We start from the raw sequence: 17,166 nt of genomic DNA on the forward strand, positions 1-17,166 counted from the left end.
CGAGAACTGTGTGTATATTTCGTTACCTCCAGACTGACGGGGTGACACAGCCTTCCTGGTGCGAGACGGACTGCTGGTACTGTAGTGGAGCAAGGAGAAGCAAAGAACCAGGAGGACGGCGAGGGCCAGACGTGCCATGTCTGAGGCCAGTGGATCCGACAGTGACAGCACACAGTGGCACACCTTGTACTGCCGTGAAAGAAACCATAACGACTGCAGGCAGCTCAATATATACAGACTGGCCCCTCTGTGCCTTTCTGGGTACTCGCCCTGCATTGGCTCCAAATGTTTTTGTCCAAACATCAGGAGGCAGTGAGAGAGGTATAAGGGTGGAGTGGCAAATAATGATTTCCTTGTGTCTGACTTTCAATAAATATTTACTTGGGACAAGGTGCACTAAGCAGTTTCCCCTTTCATTTCACAAACAAACTGGAAATTCATTGACTGCTTTGAGTGTTGATCGTCCCGTTCCTTTTCCATGTCAGTTTTGTACACGCTAAATCCCTTTATAACACATGAGAAAAAACCTTGCACCAAATATAACCCTGAAACTGACAAATTATATCACTTATGAAATATAAGATCAATGTTTACATTGAGTGGTACGCACAAAGAGTCATTTACAACTTTCAGTCAATTAAAAACATATGACTAAGTAACTGTGCTGATACCTACACTCAAGATATCTTTTAAATATTCCAATCACATAGACTTGCAGTTGTATAATCCCTTAAAATAAAGCTTTTAATAAACCGGAGGAAGTGCAGCTCGCTGCTCGGTGCAAAGCTATTTTTAGAGTGAGATGTACACAGATGGGAGTTGAGAGCTAAAAAAGAGAAACCCCTCAGTATAGCAATAAACTCTCAAAACTAGCTCAAGAATATTTCCCAATTTGCTGTCTTTAAATTGTACACTTCTAAGCATTAGCCTCTCCCCCATTAAATACTAATAATAATTAGTATTATTCTGTATTCAAAACAAATAAAGTTGTTAATCGAAATCTCTGATACTTGTATCAATTGCAATTCTACATATATGCCAAGACAGTGAAAATGCTTTGAAATAGAATTATATTGTGTTTATTGGGATGTGACACGCAGTAGCTGTAAATGGATTTGGAAAGGCACTGTGTGTAACATGTATTTAGTTAAGACCCATTGCACAGTATCGAGTCCAAGTTGTTGGTTTAGTTTGCATTAAAAAAAAAAAAGCTGTACAACTAATTATTGCATGCTATAGCAATGCAATCTGTACTTTTCACCCCGAGACAGACAGGATGAGAAAAATGTCCAATAGTTCTGGTTTAATCAACAATGATTAAGATGTCAATTACAAAGATCTACAAATAAAACGTGCAACGCAACAGCACATACACTGTCTCTGGCTTACCTGGTAACATCTTTGCAAAGGTCAGTTGTACAATGTCGTTAATAACTTCTCATCAAGTTCACTTGTGATTTACATCTAAATAGAAGCTAAACATATATACATATATTACATAATATAATAAAGGAGAAGAAAGACAACATTAAATAAAGGCAAAGGACGATATGAATCTCTTGAAATAAATTAAATATTATACTAAGACAAAACCCCAATCCCAGCATACTTTGCAGATACATTTATTCAAGTAAACAGAGCTGTACTCAAAGTACAAAGCATAAAATGTGACACAAATGTATACGACCACACGTTAACCAGAATAAATTTTGTGAACTACAGTACTAAACACGTCAGATAATATACATACTCAAAAACATGCACTCTCTTTTTCACACACACACACACACACACACACACACACACACACACACACACACACACACACACACACACACACACACACACACACACAGCAGACATTGACAAGGCATCAAAATCACATTTACTTCCACAGTGTCTATATGTCATTATCCTTAATTCTAAGTCTAGAAATAACCCTCTAAGATGACTCAAATCCTCACTAGTCTACACCCATTAATATGGTCTCTCCAGCATGTATCTAAACATGGTTTTGATGTTACTAAGTTAATCATTTTGTGTTATTTCTTAAAATGGCATGATTAAGTAAAATTTTACTCTGGTTTCTGTTTTTTAATAATTCAAGTAATGTAATAAATAATTCAGATGACCAGCCAATATAAAATACATTTAATAAGCAAAGCCCAAGAAATAGTGAAACCAATAGTTAGTTTTTACTTGGATAAATTAAAAATAGAAACAGATCAGTCAGTGTGTGTGAACATTGGATCTTTGTCAGTCGTTCTTCTCTCACGTTTCATTCACAACACGCAGATGTGGAGTAAAGCAGAGGGCATCAGACTTAAATACAGTAACACAGAGCGTTGCTCAGATTTAAATCTCCCGGCCTTGAGACACCAACTCATTGTAAAAATAAATGTTATGTTGGAGTCGTATGGCACTTTTGTTGTGAGGCACCAGCAAGTAAACAACTTTGATCAGACTAGCGAAGCAAAGGCTCCACAAACAGTCTGACCACTTCATGAACCCTCCCTTAATAAAATTCATATTTAACTGATTCATCTCATGTTTTCTTGTAATTACATACAGTATATCTTTATAAATGTGTGTGACCTGCCACTGTACCACTGTATGGTGTCATATAGAATGCATTTTAGTCAAAGTTCTGAGTGGAAACAATAACTTACTACTTAAACAGAGATCTGGTGGCAACATATATTATTAACCTTTGACAAATTATATGATCAGACAAGGAAGAGTTTTTAATAGTTCATTAATCTGTTTTTGCATTCCAGTTAAAAAATACCTATTTGGTTGGTTTGTTCAATGCAAACTTCACACAAGGAAAGCATTTCAAGTATCAAACGCTCATGTGTTGTTCATGTTGAAGGCACTAGTGATCCCATAACATACAAGGTTTGCCCCTAAGAATTAAATATCGTGCACGTATCCACACACAAACCTCTCGACCCATCCGTGGCTCACACCTTGCTGTCATAACACATTACTGTCGTAACACAAGAAAGAAAAATGTACTTTCTTGGTCAGAAGCATGAAAACATTGGAATCGTCAATTTTCTCAAATTTATCTAAATTGTTTGCTTTCCTTTTACAGCTAATGAGGACCAAACAACACTATAATGAGAATTGTTAAGACATGTTAAGCTTGTTATAGTAAACAACCCTTGTGTGCATGAGTACATTGTTTTTTAAGGGTAATAATCTTGAAGTGATAATAGCAAGTCAGCAGCTTTTAATGCTTATTCAGTCAATTAACAGTTGACAGATGCAATAGTGAAATTAGCACAATAACATTATTGGCTTGCATGACATGACTTCATAATACCGTAAACAATATAATACTACATTTAGAATGGCACTTGCACCTGTTGCCTGGGTGACAAACATTCACGCAAAACTTTTTCTTGACCAATTACCTGACAAAGAACAGGTAGCAGACAAGAGGCACAAACATATATTCTACATACATCCATTGATGCATATATGAATACATGCACACAGCACATGCATGCATGCATACATACATACACACTATACTGCACAACATGTGTGTGTTGTTGTGTTCCTCTGGTGAATCTGTGCAGCCTCTGCAGCCTCTAGACCTGTTCAGTGGATGAAGGGCATTCGCTCCTTGCTGTCGTTGTCTCCCTCTGGCTCCTCCTCTTCCTCTCCCGCCTCACTCGTCTCTGTGCTGTCACTGGCCATCTAGTAGTGAAATGTTATTCCGCTGTCATTAACTGTCTGCTGAGCAACATATACAGAGAGCATAGCGGTGAACACATGGGATTTGCTCATCCAGTGGGACGGTAAATATGTAAACTTATCCTCTAATGCTAATAAAAGTGTTATACAAGGTCTATCCTTTAAATATGAACATGTCTCAATGTCTAATAGTGTTTCTATGTTTGATGTGAGTATCACCATGGAAGTGACGGCTGTAAAACAGGAGGGGGTCTTACTCACTGCCTCCTTATGATCTGAAAATGAGTTGCAGGCATCAGAAATGTCAAATGTAACTAAGCACATAAATCAGGAAATCTGATGTTCCAGCATTTCTGGGAAGCATTTTCATCTCAGATGTTCCTAAAAAAAAAAAAGAGTTCTAAATAAATAAGGGAAAAGGACTACTATTTTTTTTTAGATCTTCTATAAGTTATTGTAACGCCCCAAAAATGGTTCTTGTTGTAAATCATTTTATATCTACTAATTGATTGCCATCTTCCCCTTTTCTCTTTTTTTCTGTAATTTTTTTTTATGTGCCCTCAAACATTGATGTCATATAATACTTTCATTCACGTTACTTTGAAATCAATTTATTAGACACTTTGGTGTAGATGTAAAGTGCTGTTGCATAAATCGGTGTGACGATTATAAATCTTTGTAGATCTGCACTTCATATCAAGAGCTCAACAGCCCCGTTTATTATTGTTTCCTCACAACTTAATTCCAACGATTCATTTGAAGGGGGAAAAAACATTTAAAATTTTACCAAAGGGGTGGGAGACTTCTCAACATCCAGAATAAGTTTTCCTATGTTGCCTCTGTCATGAATTCTCTGCATGGCCTCTTTTACCTGAAAATAAAACACAACAATAACTCACTTCAACAAGCAGAACTGATAAAATACAACATACACACATCGACTGCGATTTCCCAAAATAAATCTCATCAAATATTGACTAATTTATACTATCAGAGAAGTTCTTTTTTTCAGTATTAGGCTTGTGTGTCCAAGTCATTTAATAGAAAAACACAAAGCGCCCGGTACAACAAAGTTACATTTTTAAGAGTCTGGCCCAATCCCAATCTCCACATCATTTTAAATTATTTATTTACTCGTTTTTGTCAAAATGAAATGTTTGATGGATGTATGACAATGGGACACCCCTAAACCCTCAAAGACTTTGCGGGAGCGCGCCTCAAAGTCTGTGAGTCAGTAAAGGTGGCGATTGGGATTGGGCCTCTGAGTTGTAACATTTTGTATTAAATGTGTAAAAAAAAATAAGTATGTCAAAAAAACTTTAAATTTCTACTGATAAAATTGGTAAATGACAAGAACAATAAAAGCTCTCCAACAGGAAGCCCGTTGTAACGCTGGAAAGACATTTGAAAGCCCTGGCTTTTGTCATCTGAATCCAAACAAAGTCACGTATACCCAAACATTTGTCATTGACACAAGACCTTTTCCTCAAAGCAGCCCTAACCTAAACTTGCACTGTGAGAAACGTTAATGGCCTTAATAAACTAAATGATGCTGACTCATCTCGAACCATCCATTGACATCACAATAAAAGAGGTTATGAAGCACACATGTACACATCTTGATGACTGCGGGGACAATATACGCTTGTAAGATTTGATTAACTCGCTTTAGGGCGCCGCCCAACGCGGGACCTAATGAGAAATAAATTGCGTCTCATATAATGTTAAAGTGAGTCGCATCCTGCAAAAACAACTTATTCAGATATTCCCTGTCTTGAAAAAGCTTTTGCCAACAAGTTTCTCATCTCTGAAAAGACATAATATACAGATGGAAATGCTTATTTTTTTATTTATTTATGTAAGAATAAAGAAAAAACCTTTACAAACCTCTGACAACTAGACACACTTTTGCTGTGTTCACACCGAACGCGAAGGCAAATTTGACGCGCGACCAGCTTCCATGTAAAGTCAATGCAAACACGCGCCGCGGGGCGTAAACGCGTTTTTTTCGTCGGGCGGCGCCATAGACACGCTTGACACGGCGCGAATTTGCATAGTAATGCCAACAGGATGTTACTTTCAGAAATAAATACACTAAAAACTGTGGACAACATAAATATTGAACCATGACTGACTCATCAAGTTTGTTATGCTGATGAACAACAGTTTTGTTTAACACCTAATAGTCTGCACACAATGTAAGAGGAGGAAAGAGTGCAGGCGGCGCTTTTAATCAGTTAACACTCAAAATGAAGGCCGAGCTTCTGTGACCAAGGAGTCTGTTGAAACATCTGTCCGCAACATGTTTTATTAGCTGACATTTTGTTCGATCGCAAATTTTATCCCAGCTACTACTGCTCGGCAAATATAACTGGGAAGACCGTATGTCAGAGTCTTTCAAAACTCAAACCAGTTAACAATCAGTTTAAGAAAATCAGCGCTTGGGTCCATATTGTTAATCATCTGCAGTCTGATTGCTTCGAGCTACACGGTGGTGGAATGGGAGTCGTGGAGCAGGTGCAATCATTTCCCTGATTTTCTCCAACTCAACAACACACCACAGCTTTAGAGCTTCAATCTTCCATCGGTACCATCTGCCAGCGCCCCAATGGCTACATCGTGGTGGAGTCTACGTGTGCAGAAAAATAATAAACTTAGTGAACTTACTGCAACATTTTCTCAACTGTGTCCAACATCAATCCCTGCATCCAACAAAAACCTGCAGGTCAAAACTTGTGAACAACAAAACAGTAACACAAATTCTTCTCATTAAAGCTTGATTGACTTATTGTTACTCATATTAAAAAAAGAAATATATCACAAAAGATTACTCGGATGCCATATCTTGCTTTCTCATTACAGTCCACACAAACTGACAACTGAATGTGCCTCTTTGTCTGGATGCCATTGTGTCACAAGCATTCCTTTGCTAAAAGAAATAGCCAAATCGAGCCATGAGCAAAAATGGGTCAGCAGCTTGTCAGGCGCTTTGCTGCTCGGTCGCAGGAAGAAGTAAGATTTACTTGCATTGTAGCGGTACTTTAAAACAATAAACTGCATGTAGGCTTGATTATATTTTTGAAGTATTGCATTGACCTTGGAATTCCAAGGTGAAATGTTTCCAAACTAAAACTGCTGGTGGTCCAGTTATTCTGTTTTGGTCACAACAAAGGTTGCCAGGGTCAACATGTAAACTAACGCCCTCTGAATTCTATGAACAAATGAGGCAGGCTGTGCCCCTGACACTACATCCCACGCATCCTCCCCTCTAATGAGATTCTTCATGGGCAATGGTTCCAGTGAATAGCCCAACAAATCTCCCAAAGTTAAGGACAATCAGTACCGGCGCAGTTTCCCATGAGAAATGAAGATCTAAAGGTTGTTTCATCAACCTGTTATCTCTCTGATTGAAGCTACAAAGTTCAGAATGACTTGTTACCTGCAGTAACTCAACTTGTGTTGAAACCAATATCTAACTTTTACTTGAAATGAGGGTAGAATGTGGTATATACCTTCTGAGTCAGCATTTAATGTTGACTTACAAAAAGGGTTCATAAATGGCCTTAAAATGTTCGCCACAGAGCCCTCAGGCCCTCCACAATTTGACAATGGGACACCCTTAAACCCTCAAGGACTTTGCGGGAGTGCGCCTCAAAGTCTGTGAGTCCGTGAGGAAGAAGATTCAGGTCCATTGATTTTTAGTGTTAAAAATGCCCAGTTAAAAAGGCCCTGCACAGGTGTTTTCCCTTCCTTCATCTAATTAAGCATCTGCTTGGGTTGAAGTTGCAAAGAGCTATGCCAGAGTAAGGCCCAATCCCAATCTCCACCCTTACGGCCTCACGGACTTTGAGGCGTGCTCCAGTGAAGTCCTTGAAGGTTTAGGGGTGTCCCAGTGTTACATCGTGGAGTGCCTGAGGGCTCTGTGGCAGACATTTTGAGCGATTTCTGAACCCTTTCCGTAAGTCAACATTAGATGCTGACTTTGCCTAAGGGAATTACCCACAATGCATTGCAATGCGAGGTTAAACGCGCAGTTCCCAATGGAAGAACGTAGACGTAAAAAAAAAAAAGAAAAAAAAAAAGGTAAACAAAGAGGCATGTGGGCATTTTGCCAGATAAAATATCTTTAAAACATTATGGAACATAAAAACACATGAATTAGAGGAACGCAAACATAATATGTATATTTTTGTACATTCATCAAACATTTTATTTTGACAAAAACGGGTGAATAAATAATATAAAATGACTTCTCATCTTGTGAGGAAGACATTTAAACCAGTGAATAAAAATAAATACATAATTGTACATATGTAGTCACGTGATGTTGCAGTAAAGTGCTGTCCCATATTCACACCAGCTCAAGCCCTCACAGACTCTGACACTCAACCATTTAGCAGCTGACGTCAGTGAGTCCCTGAGAGTTCAGGGCTTGAGGGTTTAGGGTGGAGATTGGGGTTGGGCCTAACATTTTGTCACCACGCTTCATCAACCAATAAGAACAATTAAGTTGTAGCCCCTCCCATCACAAGTGCAACTAATCAATGAAGCACCGTCTGTACACGGCCACAGTAGGGCTGTCCCTTCATATTCAAAATGGGAATCTTTATTGGGGCAACATTGTTATTTTAAAAACTGCAATGACCTGTCCAAATTCAGAAATGCTGTTATCGGGTAAAGTGAACACATCTGTGAAGTACTATGGGTGTGTAGGGCCTTTAAAATGGTCGGTAGCAACTTTTTTTGCTTTTTTGTGTTTGTGATCTGACCAAAAGAGGGGTGTCTTAGAATATACTAAAATAACCAAAAAGACATAAGACATGTAGGAGAGGTTTACATGTTTCGACCATCCTCCTGTGTCCTGTGTACTGAGAGTGTTTCTTGAGGCAAGGGTCACACCCAGATGTCAATAGGTAATGACACACCAAAGGCTCTTGTAAATTTAATTTACCAGTAATGGCCCTTTCAGACACAACATGACAACAGCAACGCTGCGCTCTGAAAACCATTATTTCCAATGGCTTGCGAGCCACCACTTAGGTGATACACTGCCCCAACCTGGTTGAACTCTAGGTGCAGAGTGCTGCGATGCACGTTGAATTCAGCAGCAAGTGCAGCTCAAACCGTGTTGTGTCCGAAAGGACCAGAAATCATTGTCATAGTGCCTCAACCCTGCATCAAACAGTCGACACAAAGATACTGAGGACTGCAACGGATGTACTTGCAGAGCCGAGATCAAGACCTGCTACTTGTTGAGGTCCATGTGAAACGTGGCTATTGTGATTAGAATATGTTTGTGGAGGATATGTGTACTGTACAAAGGTCCCCCAGAAATGGAAGAACCACAGTTAAAAGAGATTGTAGTAAGTAAAGGGATTGACAGACAGTATAGCCTGACGGACATTTGTGTTGGTGTGGAATAATTGTGAAGCTGCAACCTACCCACCATCTGTGGAAGAATGTGCAAGAACAGCTAACAGATAATATGCTGTCCAAGATGTTTGCATGGAATATTCTCTTCAATTTTAAACCCTGTATCTCTGTTTGTGTAACCACGGGGATTAGGTCATTTTCAATGTGCTCATCATTGACTGCATTCACTGTCCTACACCCTCTGATCACCCCAGGGTCTTACCTCCTCCAGCGCCCATAAGGAGTCCACAACTGGCTTGATCTTCTTTTGGTCATAGAGACACAAGAGTTTGTCCATCACTGATTTCACAAGACTACATTTCCCGTGTTTGAAGAGAAGGTTGAGCAGCGAGAATCCTGCTATGACTTTGTTCTCCTCGTATAGTTTAATAGGGTTCACCTTCTCCACCTGCCACCACTGGAGAACAAGAAAAACACACAGACACGTTCATCCACAGTTACTCCTTTGTGATTCATTTGCCATGAAATTATGAAATGTTCATTGGGAGTATTGTGTCCCATAAATGTTGGGAATAGACTGCATCTCTTACTCACAGATTTTGCAAAGCTGAAGAAACTCTTTGTTTCCCCAGTTACCAAGTTTGATGCGCCTGAAAAAACAAAAATAAAAGGATTGCTGTATGCTGTGCAAAGTTCTGGTCAGACATGACTTGCCAGCCTTGCATGAAGGGTGAAAGTGGGGGAGGAACAGTTGGCACCTTTAGACCCTTATATCCGTAAAAGCATATCTTTGCACATAATCAGTAAAACTAAAACTAACGAAATGATGAATGAATGAATTTCCCTCTCAGGCTGCTACTTGATTCATGAGGCTTAACACAAACTAAAGTAATCAACAGACAGGTAGCTATGAAGGACAATACTTGTCATTTGCAGTCAATGGATGGAGTATGTTTTGTTCAATTGAGCCTCACTATCTCACACTTAGTCTGGCTGCCAACATAAGAAAATTAATGCAAGACTCATCTTTAATGTAATAGTGTGATATTGTGGGAAATTTTCTAGATTTTTCTTTTAGTATTGGTACTTTAATCAAGAATGTTTTTGAAGTACCAATACTACTTGTCTTTCTCTTAAAAATTAAACTATAGCCAGAAGATGGTTAGCTTGGCTGAGCAAAAAGACTGCCAACAGGGCGAAGCAGCAAGCCTAGCTCTGCCCAAGGGGAACAACTTCAATTTTAACGGTGAATCTTCAATGCAGTTTTAAAGATGTTCATGTGCCAGACTATTTCTTGTCCTTGAGTTATGACGTCCTGGAGTCATGTTATCACCAGGCTTACTGTTGCCCCAATTTCAGTCTTTATGCTAAGATGCTATCTTTCTTCTTGGATCAAGCTTCATATTTAACATATATAACCCTTGGCAAGAGAGCATACAAGTGTGTTGCCAAAATGTTGAACTATTCCTTTAACCACTAATATCAACCGCACAAAATTTGTCAACACACAAGTGCAATGCAAATGTAGTTTGAAAGTACTAAATAGTATAGTAAAAAAGTATTGTTCCTACCGTAGAGTATGTAGGTCCCCAAAGGCCTCAGCAGAGTCAGGCCCTTCCCTGTGTTGTCCCCACACAGGCAGTCCAACACAATGTCTACTCCCTCTGGAGAAATCCTAAAACATTAAGAACAAAGTAAAGCTAACAGTTTTTTCTTAATATAGTCTAATTAAATTATTATTTAGTTTGAACAATAAAGCTGCAGCTAATGCTTCTTTTTCCATTTTTTCCAAGCATTCTCTGGTTCAAGATTCTCACATTGTACAATAATAGAGGAAGTGTCCTTGGGGTTGGACAGCTTTTCACTATTCTATGACATTCTATGTTCAACTAATATGAAAATTACTCAGTAAAGGAAATGAGTTGCAGCCCTTAAATGATTGCAGATTCCTTTTCTGTCTCTTGACTAATCAGTTGATCTGTTTCAGCTTTCAGTTGAGATGAAGTGCAATCAGAGGTCAGCTTCATACATTTACCTACAAATGTACAGTTTATGTTTACAGACCGTGAGCATTAAATACTAAAGTGTAAAACTGAATTCTGTGAGTCATGGAGCAGTTCAGTTTTATCCAATTATTGATTTATAAGTTATGAGCATTGAATCTCAAGGGTATTACTTTGAGAAAAAGCTGCAGTACAACCCACGTTTTTTTTCTTTTGACTACAGTAAAAATAACTCCTACAGTTTTCTTATGAAGAACTTGTTTTGCAATACTCACGTCACTCCTCATCAGCAACATGCATGTAACAACAAGGTTTAATGCTCGTACACAGAATCAATCAGACAAAGAAGTTTGCTATGATGAGACTCATTAAAGTCATGTATACAAAAGAATGAACGGCATGTTATAATAAAGGCAGCTACCCTCTGCCTTGTGGCCCTGGACACCTGCTTGGCTGAACTGCTTGGTGGTCTTGTGATTCCCATGGTTTTTGCCTTTTGTAAAAAGACTAATTTAATTGTACTTTGCTCTTGATCCTGAGAAGAATGTGTGAGCCAGAGAGATGAAAGGCATAATAATCCACTACCACTGTTGATATGTAGGCAGAAAACATGAAACAATCAGTCCTTGTAAAAAAAACAACTGAATCCCTATATATTATAATCTTAAAAATGGAATCATACAGCATGTTTCATGTGTGGTATATGCATCCTGCTTGAATGACTCAACAGCATACAGTAGCTCCGAGGAGGCAGCATGTTGTTGAAATTTTTTCTATAATCAAAATATGAAAAATTAAGATTAAACATCACAGCCGAAAAGGAGCAAACCTACATCACACTACATCAAATACCAGGCAGTGTTTGCTCCAAGGTGTTTTCTTTGTAGTGCAAACTGGCTGACAGCTTCCCGTCTGGTGAATGGAATGTGTAGGGCTACAATGTTCGGCCCTAATTGGCTCCGTTGTTCCACATTGCCAGTGAAGACCACCGCCCTACACAATGCTGCTGCTCTCTCAGATGAGCCGTGAGTTGCCATGGGGACCACGGCCCCACAATACCAAATAAGGCAACAGGTAACATCTGCCTCCTTGCACAGCCCTCTGCACTCGGTAAGGTCCACATCATCACAATAGTGCACACATATAAAATAAATGCTACCGTGAATATGCCCGATGACGCAGTTAAATTATTATTTATTACATGAATAAATTATAGCTTGTAAAAATACACTACGAGGAACTAAAAACAGCCTCTTTAGCCTCAAATTAATCAGAGTAGGGACAAACTTTACATGCTTACTTTTTCACCTCTTGTATATAATCAACGTTTCTGTCAAAGAGGTGTGTCATAGAGTCTTTGATGGCTGCATGTTTGCAACATGAGGCGATCCCAAACACGGTCACATTAGGCACAGTTGAGCACAGCTGAGCCACCGCTTGACCCTGAAAAAACAGTTGCAACAATTTATCAATGTCTGAGAACCCGGGTTTAACTCAAATATACCTAGTTCACACAAAGACAACAGTTGGTACATCATGAAATCAGCAATTTCCCCACTGCGGGCCAAATAAAGGATTATCTTATCTTAAACAAGAATCACACATTCAAGGAAATTGAGATACAGTGCTGGACAATATCTACGTTGTACAAATTATAATCAAATAGTTATAACAACAAAGTTAAGTTTGTTAAGCCTTTATTTCAGTCATTCTAAACTTTGAAATTATTCCAAAGGATATTTATGAAGTTAAATTAATAATTCAGTCAGAATGTGTGATCTGAGCTGTGACAGAAAGAGCAGTTATCAAGCGCTAACCGGAAACAAGCAGCATGTTTAATTTGATGGTGCAAAGCAGACAGTTACAATGAGAGTGGATGAAGTCGTTCTGTGGTCGTGTAATAGTCAATGAAGAAATGGACTTACTATACCACCTCCGGCTGAGTGTACCAACACTGACATGCCCTCTCGCAGATTCGCAATCTCAAAGAGCATCATGTAGGCAGCCACAAAGTTGAGGGAGAATGCAGCCGCCTCAGCAAAAGTCATTTCCTCTGGCATCTTGTAGACAAAATCCACTGGCGCACAAACAACTTCTGCCCAGGCATTGTAATTGACAAAGGCCATAACTCTGTCGCCTATCTGAAAGAAACATGGGAGAGTAGCCAGATGACAGGCAGACACTAATGTAAAACAAGCATGTGGCACTCAGTGGTTTGATTTACACAGAGATATCATTATCCGGCTTGTAGCACATTTGGAGTTGTTGATGCAGATTTGGTTGCTTAGAATCTGACGACATTCATTCATATATGCCAGCATTACAGAGTTACCATCCTGCATGACACTAACCTCAAATCCTGTTGTGTTTGCACCTACTGACTCTACTATTCCAGAGCATTCAAACCCAGGGACAAGAGGAGGCTTCGGAGGGTTATCAATAGTTCCCTGACGTACCATCAGATCCAGAAAATTCAAGCCACTGCGACAAAGAGTAAAGTTATTGACATCAAATACATCTGATTCGATATTTGAAAGGAAGCCATGCATCTAAACTGTCACTGGCCGATATTAAACAGATAATAAAAAATACTTAGAAAAAGCTGTTAAGAGATTAAAGGATAACCCCCTTTCTTTTCATGTCATTAGTATGTATCAGCAATAAGTCACTGGCGTATATTTTATTGGGACAACATCAATCTTCTGCTGCTCAATCAATACTTTGCAAATGTAGCTATTAGTATAAAAGAAAAAAAAAATATGATTTCAAATAAATAAATCTGCCAAAAGAAAAAAGAAAAGCTGGCTTGGCTGGCAACAATCAGTTCGCTCTTCATCTTTGGTGTGAGCGTGCTCCAGCCAGCAAACCTCCTGCACTAGAAAAGACCTGTGGCTTCATGTCTGCGAAAGCCTTATACATATTCAGCGTTCATTCTTGTCAGAGATACTGTAAAGAAGGAGGCACGCAACAGGGAGGCCAGAGCACATTACAACCCAAACATGCATATGAACCGTGTATCAGCTGTATAGCTACCATGCTTTGACGCGTATCTTCACTTCCCCATCCTGAGGCTCGGGCATCGCCTTCTTGGTCACCCTGAGTTTGTTTAGCCCTCCAAAACCCGCCAGGATGACCGCTCGCATTTCTTTCGCGTCGCCCGACGCTTCCACGTTTTCCGTTTCTTTCCCGATATGTTTTCCTATCATGTACTGCGTCTCCTCCGTCATAGCTGCTGCTTCCTTCGCCATGTCGTAGACCCGCTGCCCTGCCTCTCCGCTCCTCCTCGGGATGCAGAGGGATGTGGTGTGCAGCCTGCGCGCGGACAGGCGCTGTACAGATGGCGATCCACCGTCAATCGCACCGTCGACACTTGTATTCAATCATGCGGAAAAGTTCGCTACAGTCTTTTTTGTATTTGTTTCAGTCGAGTCACATATATGCGGATTAATTTAACTTAAGTTTTGTCATTTCAGGAATCAGAAATGTGATTCATCCTGTAACGTTTCTACCTTTGAATGCAGCGGGATAAAGTATGAAGTGCACCACCTGCTGGTGAAGGGTGTACAAAACTTTATCGACGCTAAATGCAACCACACGCGTCCACGACGCACAGACGGAAAACCCTCAACAAGTGTGGTGCCTTCAGGTACGCATGGGCAATGTAGGATGCCAGCCATGCATTCGTCAATGGTGAAAACATACTATTGATAAATAAGACAGTGGTGGTATGGCTTCTCAAAATACACCAATCTAAATGTATGTTTTAATTAATTTGTATTTTCATACCACTTGTCAAAAATCCAGAAAATATAACAGCAATTGTTTGTTGTTGTTGTTGTTGTTGTTGTTGTTTTTGCCACTAGCGTGTACATGTCGTTAGCAGGAGAAAACAAGTACATGTTAACTACTATATATTTTTTGTGGCTAATAAATAATGTGGCAGCAAACTGCCTGAACGTACTCCGTAACGTTACACATCCGGAAGAAGAGAAGTAACATATGTACGGAGCAGTTGTAAAAATAATCTTGTCTATTCTCTGGGATAGTTTATTAGTTCAAATATATTGTTGCCATTTATATACTTCAGTTTATGGTGATTCATCATCCAACATATACCTTGAAATTAATATATAATTTATTAGCATAGATGATGTATAGTTCAAGCATTAATGTTCAGAGCTCTTAAAAACTGTGATTGTCTGTGATCAACAACTGTTTTATTGTTCAATTGTTTGTTCATTGCTTTAACAGGTGTGAAAAAATAACTAATGTTGAGGCTTCTAGTTGGCAGTGAATATCCAGTAAAAGTGAGAGCAAGCATCTCATGGCTTTGACATAAATAAAAACAAATATTTTGTCACAAATACCTCGTACAGTCAAATAAGTACATAGTGTGTGGAGGAAAGCGACTGCTTTTTATTGCAACTTGCATCATCAAGCATATATTGCATGCATACGAGGTCCATGTACAATCCAATGGTTAGTCATTTATTTGATATTAATCATCTTTCATTGAACAATAACAGATACATTGTGACCACATTGTGAGTTAATATGAAAAATAATGCTCCACGTAGAAGTGTGTAATGTCAGGATAATTTTATTTACTACTTCCTTGACTGCTAATGATTTCATGAGTATTACTAACCCTGAGAAAAAAACCCATATTGGGCAGAAACCGACATGACTTGACATTTTCCAAGTCATTTTGTGCGCATTGTAGCCTTCACCTGTTTTATGTATCTCTGACTAGATAATATCTCACTAGTTTAAAAAAAGGAGATTTATTTCACATTTCCTACTGTTAATGTATAACTGCCAGACACAATGAGACAATCTCCATCTGCTTTTCTGCCACAGACATATTAACAACTACACATTCATGATAGACAGGGTGAACGAAGGAACATGTTGTGGTTCTACAGTGGAAGGACTTTCGCTAATGTTTTGGAACATCAGTGAATATTCTCAGTCCGTGCATTTCTTGAATCTCCTCCTTGAGTGCCTGCGGATGACAACTAATGAATATCAATGAACTGATACAAGTATGAACATCTTCAAGTACACAATGTCCACCAACGTTAAGGGGCGTAATCTTAAAAACCTCACACGCATGATGACAGACACAATAACAAATCCAATATGTCACATTGTTGTGGACTAACAGTTAGTTTATACTGGTACAGGTTGAATGTCAGGATGATTGTATTTGCTACAGGCATGTTGGACAGGGTGCTTTTGTTACTTACCTGATTAACTAGTTTGTGTTGTTGGACAGTCCTTTTTCCTTTGAACTCATGGGACTCTATATGGATCTCATACATGGCTCCACAACCACCTAAACACAGCACAGGATCAGTGTACAGTATGTTGTCACCGTCCGGTCTCAACACAACACAACACTATAGAACAGGTCTACATGGCATGTCAACATTTGGAATATGGCGCACATATGCTCTGTGTTTACCTGATATATCCACAACTTTGAGCGATGAGGCCAACGGGAACTTCTCCTTCAGTACGGTGGCGATGCGGGCCTCTCCGTCCGTTTGTGAGGACATCCATCGCTGCACCGCACCAGACACCACGACCTGAGGAGGAGGTGAGCAAACTGCGGTTAACATACCCCACCGACCCTGGGAACGTAGCGCGAGCAGGACTGTGCAGGCGCATTTACTTCATTACTGCTGCGATGCACACGGAGAGCAGAGGACACAGAGCGCATCAAGATCCGTTTACAAGCCGACATTGTGGAAATGTTAAGTCAGTTTAGTTACGGGACAGTTATAAAAACCCCGCAGGTTGTGTTGTTCCACAAGTCATGTCCCCAGAGAGCGTCGTCGCAGTAATATGACGTCACACATCCGGGTGCTTAGTGTGAGTCGCTTTTCGAAATTCACAATAAATACATTTTTAAAAAAAATGGCACGTTTGTTATAACCCACTGAAAAGATCAAATACAAGTCAACGGATTTATTGAATAAATGATTATTTTAGTTAGATAGAATGTTATTCATAGCATCTATAATCGCAGGATTAAAGGAAGTCTTAAAACTGTCATTGTGAATCATTTACGGGCAACGTT

General features: G+C 39.4%; 3 protein-coding genes across 4 annotated transcripts in view; all 3 read right to left on the bottom strand.

Moving 5' to 3' along the window:
- clec3a (C-type lectin domain family 3, member A) overlaps window positions 1–295 on the bottom strand; it is a 1,458-nt gene extending 1,163 nt beyond the window's left edge. The window contains exon 1 of the mRNA XM_068595977.1: window positions 27–295. Coding sequence (XP_068452078.1) covers window positions 27–276 — 250 coding nt within the window. The 5' untranslated portion in view covers window positions 277–295. The remainder of the gene's footprint in view (window positions 1–26) is intronic.
- Window positions 296–1,458: 1,163 nt separating this feature from the next.
- Window positions 1,459–14,584, bottom strand: vat1l (vesicle amine transport 1-like). The gene is made up of 9 exons (XM_068596048.1): window positions 14,115–14,584; window positions 13,433–13,562; window positions 13,007–13,222; window positions 12,382–12,524; window positions 10,650–10,753; window positions 9,673–9,728; window positions 9,341–9,535; window positions 4,493–4,576; window positions 1,459–3,708 (listed from the first exon to the last, which is right to left on the bottom strand). The coding sequence occupies exons 1-9, from the start codon at window positions 14,327–14,329 to the stop codon at window positions 3,610–3,612; spliced, it is 1,242 nt and encodes a 413-aa protein (XP_068452149.1). The 5' UTR covers window positions 14,330–14,584; the 3' UTR covers window positions 1,459–3,609.
- A 737-nt stretch (window positions 14,585–15,321) lies between these two features.
- bola3 (bolA family member 3) lies at window positions 15,322–16,915 on the bottom strand. 2 transcript variants are annotated; one of them, XM_068596038.1, is made up of 4 exons: window positions 16,759–16,915; window positions 16,549–16,672; window positions 16,331–16,419; window positions 15,322–16,086 (listed from the first exon to the last, which is right to left on the bottom strand). In XM_068596038.1, the coding sequence occupies exons 1-4, from the start codon at window positions 16,828–16,830 to the stop codon at window positions 16,021–16,023; spliced, it is 351 nt and encodes a 116-aa protein (XP_068452139.1). In that variant the 5' UTR covers window positions 16,831–16,915; the 3' UTR covers window positions 15,322–16,020. The 2 variants fall into 2 exon arrangements, with proteins under 2 accessions (XP_068452139.1, XP_068452138.1); XM_068596037.1 differs by lacking the exon at window positions 15,322–16,086 and having other exon boundaries at window positions 16,095–16,419.
- Window positions 16,916–17,166: the final 251 nt, after the last annotated feature.

Source organism: Clinocottus analis, unplaced genomic scaffold, assembly GCF_023055335.1.
Source record: "Clinocottus analis isolate CAN_PGR_092001 unplaced genomic scaffold, fCliAna1.0.p SCAF_33, whole genome shotgun sequence".
Taxonomy (NCBI): domain Eukaryota; kingdom Metazoa; phylum Chordata; class Actinopteri; order Perciformes; family Cottidae; genus Clinocottus; species Clinocottus analis.

Coding starts and splice junctions, on each gene's coding strand:
- bola3 (XM_068596037.1), bottom strand. CDS start 16,830: ATGTCGGCTTGTAAACGGATCTTGATGCGCTCTGTGTCCTCTGCTCTC. Junction 16,673..16,758: donor TGCATCGCAGCAGTAATGAA/GTAAATGCGCCT, acceptor CCTCCTCCTCAG/GTCGTGGTGTCTGGTGCGGT. Junction 16,420..16,548: donor CAAAGTTGTGGATATATCAG/GTAAACACAGAG, acceptor TGCTGTGTTTAG/GTGGTTGTGGAGCCATGTAT.
- vat1l (XM_068596048.1), bottom strand. CDS start 14,329: ATGGCGAAGGAAGCAGCAGCTATGACGGAGGAGACGCAGTACATGATA. Junction 4,577..9,340: donor CCTTATGGGCGCTGGAGGAG/GTAAGACCCTGG, acceptor TTTTATTTTCAG/GTAAAAGAGGCCATGCAGAG. Junction 3,709..4,492: donor AGAAGTCTCCCACCCCTTTG/GTAAAATTTTAA, acceptor TTTCACTACTAG/ATGGCCAGTGACAGCACAGA.